Source organism: Lagenorhynchus albirostris, chromosome 2, assembly GCF_949774975.1.
Source record: "Lagenorhynchus albirostris chromosome 2, mLagAlb1.1, whole genome shotgun sequence".
Lineage (NCBI taxonomy): Eukaryota > Metazoa > Chordata > Mammalia > Artiodactyla > Delphinidae > Lagenorhynchus > Lagenorhynchus albirostris.
Genome location: NC_083096.1, coordinates 22,971,726 through 22,980,772, shown reverse-complemented (window position 1 = coordinate 22,980,772; position 9,047 = coordinate 22,971,726). Strand labels below are relative to the sequence as shown.

The following is a 9,047-nucleotide window of genomic DNA, read 5'->3' as shown; positions in this document are numbered from 1 at the left end:
TGTGCCACTGCAGAACTTTAGTGCAGAGTTTATATTTAGCTAAACTGTTATGTTAATTAAGAAATGCATAAATCTTTTATTCTTAATATTTGTAATTCTAAATAAATTGATCTATGAAAATTAATATGATCTACATTTTCATTTAATTAATACAAGTTGATAAGTATTCCATTTAAAAAGTTTTTAAAAATTATCATTTCCACTAAATTATATTTTTAGGAAAAACGGTACAGATTAATTACCAAGTCATTTTGAATTAAAATATCATTAGGGTTTTCTTTCCCATCACTGTGGAAAACACTAAGCAAGTAAGTTACTTGGCTTACTATATAGACCTAGAGAAGGGTTTATTTTTATTTTTATTTTTATTTTTTTGCGGTACACGGGCCTCTCACCTTTGTGGCCTCTCCCGTTGCGGAGCACAGGCTCCGGACGCACAGGCTCAGCGGCCATGGCTTACAGGCCCAGCCGCCCTGCGGCACGTGGGATCTTCCCGGACCGGGGCACGAACCCGTGTCCCCTGCATCGGCAGGCAGACTCTCAGCCACTGCGCCACCAGGGAAGCCCAAGGGTTTCTTTTTAATATATTCTGCCTAGACTTAGGTAAACATTTTTTACATTTTTTCTTTTACATTTCTTAAGGCTAACTTGTCACACTTAAATTATACCTCGTCATTGTAAAGCAATTATACTCCAATAAAGATGTTAAAAAAATAATAAAATAAAATAAATTATACATGGTTTTGCACATATTTAATTAAGCATTGTCCGTGTCTTTCAGTGCCATCATGTGTTGATGGCAAGAACTGTGCCTAAGAATATATTTGAATTTTATTTTTGTGTAAGGAAGAAGAAATCTATATAATTCAAAGTAGTCATTTGGGGTCAGCTGTACATTCATTTAAATGATGCTGCCACTGCCTAACACATTTTTGGAGCTCCAAAGAAAACTATCAAAGCCAGATTGAGTGAGCAAGCAAGCATATCAGGTGTTAACGCAGATTTGGTTCTGAATTACTGTTAGTTCCAAAAATCAGATTCACTTGCTACCGTTGAGAATCTACAAAACAACTTGCCAATTAAAAATTTTTTTCCCTTGAATTCATGCACTTCTCTCCATCTACACTATCACCAGTACTCTTAGCCCAGCTGCCATCATCACTAGCCTGGAACACAGCAGTCATTTCCTGACTTATCTCCCAGTATCCACTCAGCTCTCCTCAGATGCAGCCAGAGCGATACTCTTAGAACGCAGGACTGGTCACGTTATCCCCATCTGAAGTCTTACAGCTCTCGGGACAATTTCAGAACTCTCTTACAAGACCTACACAGCCAGGCATGATCTAGCCTCCCCTACAATTTCTCCATCCTGCTCCTTACTCCACAGGGCCTTTGCACACTCAGTGACCTCTGTGTTCCCTCTTCTTTTACCTTGGTAACTCCTGATCATCCTACAGATCTTACCTTCAGCATCACTTTCTTAGGGAAGCTTCATTTGACCACAACACATCATCTACAGGTCTTCGTGTACCCCTCCTTCCAGCACTTTGTCACATTTGCAATTTTATATTTCTTCTTTTGTCTCCATCCTAGCCTCTTTGGTCCATGAGGGGAGGGACCGTTGCTGGTTTTGCTTACCATTTTATTTCCAGGCCCCGATAAAGTACCTTTTGTAGGCACCAAATATTTGTGGAACAAATGAACAAATAAGAGTCTCAAAAGAGCTCTAAGCAACGTTAGTGTCACTGGAGTAAAAGTATCGTCCTCCATGATGATTGCTTTGAAAGATGAGACAGTACGCACTTGGGTGTACAAATTCTGCTTAAGGAGTTGCCTTTAAACCTGTCACGTTATCATTAGTCCTAACTAAAAAGGCCAGGCCAATACAGCAGGCATTAGATGGTGGTGAATAAAATGGTGGACTGAGTTAGTCCTAGATTTGTGTCCAGGCCGTCATTTATTAGCTGTGTGATTTGTCAACCACTACTTAAAATTCGTAGTCTTTGAAACAATAATAGTCCCTACCTTATATGGCAGTTGTGAGGAATAAACATATAGTGCCTATAATAGATACATTTAGCAGTTAGGGTCTCCTAAGAGCCTGAGAGGGGTACAAATCACTGTTCTTAGAGGATCCCACATTAAAAATTGTGGCAATATTTAAATATTTGTAGATTTTCTAAACTCTTCACTGGGGAAAGCAGAACATAACACAATGTAAATGCAATGATAAAGTTAATAAGCTAATTACCAAGTTTCCTTTAAATGTGATCCTTAGTGGACTGCAAGTTTTGTTTTTTTTTTAAGTCATTTGCTTATCTTTATTTGAGAACATCCAGGAAAAGTAAGAACGGAAAGAAAATAAAGACCGAATGTTTTAAGTTTTTCATGTAAAATGTGTTGAAATTGTCTTTCTAGCTTTTTAAAATTTATATTTAGTATTTATAATTAAAGTGATTCAAAATTCAGGAATGTTTATGCCAGTGATTTAAGTAATCATTTATGATGAAATAAAAATATCCTGACACACGAATGTTTAAGTGAAATAAAGTAGTGTAAATGTTTTTTTATATGGTTTCTTTCCCTAACAACAAAAAAAACAACAACAAAAATCTTCACATTGCCTATAGATAAGAAAGAAGTGGTTTGTACTTCACTAACTTTAGTAGGAGTGTTTCTATTACTTTTTAAAATAAAGCAATTAGTTGCTGATGTAACTGAAAAGTTAATCTGGTGCTGGGACAGTTTGACAGACAGACAAATGAGACTTGCCCCCCACCTGACACCATATTCAGAAGTCAAGTCCAGGTGGACTGAAAGCCTAAACGGGAAAGGCCACTGTAGGACGACAACCCAGGAAAATACCTTTATAATCCAGGAGCAGGAAAGATGTCTTCAACTGGATGCACAACGTGCTAACAATAAAGGAAAAGTCTGATACACAGTTGACCCTTGAACATGGTGTGGGGAGGGCGTTTAGGGGCCAACCCTCCCTGCCATGGGAAATCCCTGTGTAACTTCACAGTCATCCCTCCTATATGTAGTTCCTCCTTGTCTGTGGTTCCACATCTTCAGATTCAGCCATCCAGAGATGGTGCAGTACTGTAGTATTTTCTGGTGCAAGTGGGGAAACAGACATGGACAGGAGGCGACGCGCACCCACTTAGCTGCAGACCCAAGCTTTGGGGAGGACGGGGCCCCTGCCCTGTGCTTCCCCCAGCGGTCGTCTCTCCCCAGTAGGGGACTGTAAGTTAATTATTGTATGTCTCTCAGTTGTGAATGTATGTCGTCTCATTTGGCCTTGTCACAAGTCTAAATGCAAAGGAAGGGCTCTGTGATTGTGAGACTTCCTGGCCACCCCGGGGGCAGGCCCCAAGCACGATGTTTGGCACATAACAAGCACTGAAAATGGTAAGAGCTAATGTTTATCATTTCATTTTTGGTTTCAGACAGCTTCTAAGGGTTCAGAAGGCAAGTCTGCTACTAAAGCCTGAACTATGTCCTGGTTGCCTTTTTTTTTTTTTTTTTTTGCGGTACGTGGGCCTCTGTTGTGGCCTCTCCCGTTGCGGAGCACAGGCTCCGGACGCACAGGCTCAGCGGCCATGGCTCACAGGCCCAGCCACTCCGCGGCATGTGGGATCTTCCTGGACCAGGGCACGAACCCGTGTCCCCCGCATCGGCAGGCGGACTCTCAACCACTGCGCCACCAGGGAAGCCCATGTCCTGGTTGCTTTTAATAGTGGATTTGCTACTCTGAAAAGTGCAAGCCATTTAACACCTCTATGAATATCAGGGTAGCTGGCATGTATGATCTCTGAGACATTCAGCATAGCTCTGACTCTTCTAGGAATCATCAAGACCTGAGTCCTGGGGAATTCCCTGGCGGTCCGGTGGTTAGGACTCCACACTTTCACTGCCAAGGGCCCGGGTTCAATCGCTGTTCGGGGAACTAACATCCTGCAAGTCGCGTGGCATAGCCAAAAGAAAAACAAAAATCCATTACAAAAAAAAAAAAAAAAGACAAACCTGAGTCCTGGCCCCAGCCATGGCTTCTCATGAGCTGCCTCCAAAGCACAGTTTACAGAGAAACCTCACCTATGATTACCTCATATACAAACAGTTTCCTTTGTCCTTAGGAGTTTGAAAACCCTCAAAACCTCGAAGCAATAATTTATCCTGGGCTAACTTAGTAATTTACATACATTCTTATCATATAAATTGGGAAAGAGAAATCTCCTGAAACCAGAAGACTCATGTTACTAAACTTTGAACAAGCTGGATAGACTTTTAACCAAGTTAAATTCCTCAGCACAGTGGCCTGCTGATACCATGATTTCTGGCTTTATAAACTACATTTGCAGAAACTTTTCTTTTAGAAATGTTTCTCATGACCACAAAATATGTACTGAGCAGTTATGGAGTGAAGCGCTGTACTAAGTGCTATCTAAAGGACAGAACTCATTTAAATAGAATTACAATGAAACATTTGTGGAAAACATTTAATAATAATAAACTGAAGTTGCACAGAAGTACAATAACAAGTGCTAAGGGTAATGCTGCAGTGATTGAAGTACCAGGTACAAAATGAGGATTAGAGAAAGTTACAGCCTTCAGAAGGAGGGAGGTCTAGAGTGTTTTGAAAGACACAGGTTATTCATTTGGTTCTAAAACTGAAAGGAGTGGCTTTGAGACAGAGGCATATATATATCGTGGATGGGTGACCCTAAGAAGATGCGCATAATGGTCCTGTAGGCTATCAATGTCCGTTATCCGGAAGGGTAACCAAAACGTTTTTATAATTTGGTAGCAGTTGGAGGCTACTACAGATTTCTAGAGTAGTTTTTTAAAAGCTGAGAAACTTGAGGCAGGGGGCTCTTGCAGAATCACCGGAGCTACGAATGAGCATAAAGATGTCAGGCCAAATTTAAAAAGTAGTAAATCTTGATGATAGGATGAGGATTGAAGGAGCTGGGTTAACATGAGTCTACGGGTATAAGCCTTGGAGGAGCCATATGAAGACAGCAGCTGTTAAGCACAAGGGGAAACTGAGTCGAACCAAGGCGTTCTTGTGAAGATAGTTCTGAAAAACTAGTTCAAAAAAATACCAACAGGACTGGTAGGAAAGAGCAGGTATGCAGACCAAAATGAAAGTGCAGATTTGGAGATGCACTGGTAAAAAATGCCAGAACTCCTAGGGGGTGTGTACTATAAAGAAAGAACAGGCCATGGGCAAAAGTTCATGGGCAAAAGGGGAAGAAGCTTCACAGGTGAGAGATGACCCAAAACCATTACCAAGGTTAACATGGATGAGTCCTTAACATGGAAGCCAGAAAGGATGGTATTCTGATGTGTGTCTCCCTGGCTGTCAGTCATGGTTCCTCTGAACTTATCCTGAATTCTCCCAGACTCCTCAAGAGTTACCAAAGGCAGAAAAGATGTGTTCCTCCCATGAGTCCAGCTTTGAACCAATGTCTTCAGAGAGGGGAGAATAGGTTTCAAAATTCTGAGCTTGGGAGCTAGGGTTGGAGATGTCTCCTCCAACCTTGTTGGGATCCGGCAGGCAGTTCACATCTACCTCCAGAGGCAGCTGGGGCTTCAAATATTCTGCTTCAGTTTCACAAGCAGAGTGATGGAGGAAGAGCTCTGGCCTGGCTGAAGGCTGAAAGGATTTCCCGCTCTGACGACGCGACTTGGCGCGCCTGTTCTGGAACCACACCTGGAAGCGGGGAGAGAGAAAGTGCTTTTGCTTGGAGTCCTCATGCTACTATTACACCTTCATAGTTCATTATAAATTCCAGTTTAACATGCCCTGGCTCCCTGCTCCTGAACCTTATGGTTTTCACAGAACACTTCACAAATCAGAGCACCTAGCTTTCTCGGCCTCACCATTCCCAGATGCAAAATTGGAGTAATACCTAGTTCTAACTATACTTTATATAGGGACATCTGCAATGAAAAATGAGGCCACAGAAATAGCAGCACTTAAGAATTTTAGGAAAAAAATGCTACTATGCTTAAAGATGATAGCCCTTAAAAGAATTTGGAAAATTAGGGCTTTTTTTGTTTTTTTTCTTTAGCGGTACGCGGGCCTCTCACTGTTGTGGCCTCTCCCGTTGCGGAGCACAGGCTCCGGACGCGCAGGCTCAGCGGCCATGGCTCAGGGGCCCAGCCGCTCCGCGGCATGTGGGATCTTCCCAGACCGGGGCACAAACCCGTGTCCTCTGCATCGGCAGGCGGACTCTCAACCACTGCGCCACCAGGGAAGCCCCAGAATATTAGGTTTTGAAAGTGTACTCCCTTGTCAAATTATTTAAGGAGGCATTTTGCTCAGTGGACTTCATTCACTTATATGAATAAATTTTTCAGCTCACTATTTCCCACAAATACCGAGGAACCTGTCTTTATTACTTTAGGCAACAAACGCACCTGGCGCTAGATTTTTCAAACTCTGACGAGAAGCTCCACATGCTTCAGGCTTTACCCCAAGACGTTACATCCTTTACAACCCACATTGCAGACCGAATACCTGCCAAGAAAGTGGCCTAGGGGCCCAGGGGGCAACTTGGTGAGCCAGCAGGAGGAAACACCAACTGTGCCTCATCTGTCCCTTCTTCCTGGATAAGGAAAAAGTGTGAAAATACTTCCTATTACCTTCCTGCTGAGGATTTACTTTCTGACCATTTCAAAGAGACCAGCTAGCCTCCTCGGAGGGGCCCTTATTATCCTCAGCAATGAGAGGCAGAAGTCATTGAGCGTGCAGCTGAATTATTTCATTTAAGCCTCACAATCACCGTAGGCAAGTACTGGTTTTACAGCCTAGGACACCGAGGCTGTGTCGGTGTCTTGCCCAACGTCAAGCAAGTGGCACCGGCGAACGTGCCGTCCCGCCGCGGCCGCTCACCTGGATCCTGGACTCCGGGAGCAAAGTGAGCGCGGCCAGGCGCTCACGCAGGTGGATGTCGGGGTACATGGTCCGGCGGAAGACGAGCTCCAGCAGCTGCAGCTGCTCGGGTCTGAACGACGTGCGCTTTCGGCGCTGCGACGCCGACGGGACGGCCGCGCCTTTAGGGGGCGCAGGCGGGCCCAGGGCGGCGGAGGGCGGCGCCGCGGGCCCGGGACCCCTACCGAGAAAGCCGGCGAAGGCCACCGGGGCGCCGCGCTCCGGACCGGGGCCCGAGGGACGCGCGGGGAGCAGAGCAGCCGCGGGGTTCGGGGGCGGCAGGAACGCCCCGCCGGGGTGGGCGGGCCGGTAGGCGGGGGGCGCGGCGATCTCCCCGAACTGGAGCTGGCTGGGCTCAGCTGCGGCCATCGCTGCCGGACCCCAGTGCGCCGCCGGGAGGGGCACGGCCTCTAGTTATACCGGCCCCGGGGCTGAGGGAGGGGGCCCAGTGTGGCGGCGCGATCAAAGGGGTGGACGCGGGGAGGCCCGTGTCCCTTCGGGGTGCGAGCCCGCCCCCCGCCCCGCCAGACGCCGGTGGGGAATAATCGCTTCCGCTGCCCGTGGGATGGAGGGAGGAAGGCGTGAACTTGGGCCTGGGCCCCCTCCGACCCCTCCCCCGTTCATCCGCCCCGCCAGCCCCGCCACCGCCACCGCAATCCACATCCCCCAGAGCAGGTCTGCCCCGGGAGCGCGGCGGCCAGGGGCCCCTCGAGTGCGTGGGCGGAGTGCGGGCGGAACCGCCCTCCTCTGGGGTCAGGTCACCCGCTCAGGGCGGCGAGGGTCGGGGGCCGCCTCTCTCTCGCATGGCCAGGTCAGTGAGCCTTTGCCCGCTGCCCCGTCTGTCGTCAGCAAAGGTATTTATTTACCCCCCCCTGCTATGTGCTAGACCCTGTACCAGGTTGGTCAAACAGCCCAGCCCCTGTCCTCCGCAAGCCTCCCTAAACAAATCCTGAATCAGAAGAAGGCGGTGCAGATAAAGAGACCTTAAAGAGAGGCAGTAAACTCACCTTGGAGGGGAGGAGACCTTTTGTCTGGAATGTCCCTGTAGGCCTAGGAATAAGGGTACCCTAGGCACAGCAGGGTTGAGAATGTGCCTTTCTAGACTCATTTATTGACTCCTGATCTGGCCTTTCTGCAGATAGCCAACAATGCTCAAGACGCGTCTGAGCTGGAAGGGAGGAGATGAAAGGGGCACCACCAAGTTTCCACTCTCTCTTGCCTCTGCCCTTTGGTCCTCATTTAAGGTTCCCGTTTTACCCAGATTGGTACTGTGGTTACGGTTTATGTATCTGCTTCCCCTCCTAGATTGTAAAGACTTAACAGGAACCACTTCTCTCGTTCAGGTCTTGAGTGTCTGCTTTGTACATCTACTATGCATAAGGCGCTATGCATAAGGCACCAATTAACATCTGTTGAATTGGATGCCACTGAATTCACTTTATAGAAACTCATGGTCCAGTATGGGAACTGCTCCACCAGAGTGCACATCCTCAGGAGAGGAACCCAAAGGCCTGGGTCTTCTTGCTCCCAGAACCTGAGCCCTGATTTCACCAGGACCATTTACTGTCACTGACTCAGAGAGGGCTCTGAGTTGGGAGGGTCTCTTAGGCTACAGTACCCCCCTGTCTCTATCCATTCTAGAATGCTACAAGACAGCCTCAGGAAGACCTTGGATACTTTCGTCCTGGATGGACTTTCCAGGTGTCAAAGCAAAAAGGATTCTTGGGGCAGCTGCAAAGAGGAGCCCTGTGCTTGATTCTCTCCCTGTGGGGAGAGGGGATAGGGTCGGGGACCGTGTCCCAGAGCCCTTGCGCAGCCCCCGAGGCTCTTGTAGGCAGTCTGACCATTCTCACATCTGCACCCACCCCTTACCCCGTCTTTCTCTTTCTCCCTTCTCCTCCCTTCCTCCCTTATTCCTTAGCCAGGTCATTGGGGTTTTTAGGCAGAGGATGTATGGGATGGGAGGTCAGACCCTCTTATTTTACTATGCTCCTTCATTCATTAATTCAAAAAACATTTTTATAGTGTCACTGTACTAGGCTGTGCTTTACTTATGTACCTATGAAGTAGGTATTCCTATCCCAGTTTTACAGATCAAGAAACACTC

At 46.8% G+C, this 9,047-nt stretch overlaps 1 protein-coding gene across 1 annotated transcript; it reads right to left on the bottom strand.

The window, feature by feature from the left end:
* Positions 1–5,410: 5,410 nt before the first annotated feature.
* On the bottom strand, positions 5,411–7,309 carry MIXL1 (Mix paired-like homeobox). The gene is made up of 2 exons (XM_060141820.1): positions 6,902–7,309; positions 5,411–5,716 (listed from the first exon to the last, which is right to left on the bottom strand). Exons 1-2 carry the CDS (start codon positions 7,307–7,309, stop codon positions 5,411–5,413), a joined length of 714 nt encoding a protein of 237 aa, XP_059997803.1.
* Positions 7,310–9,047: the final 1,738 nt, after the last annotated feature.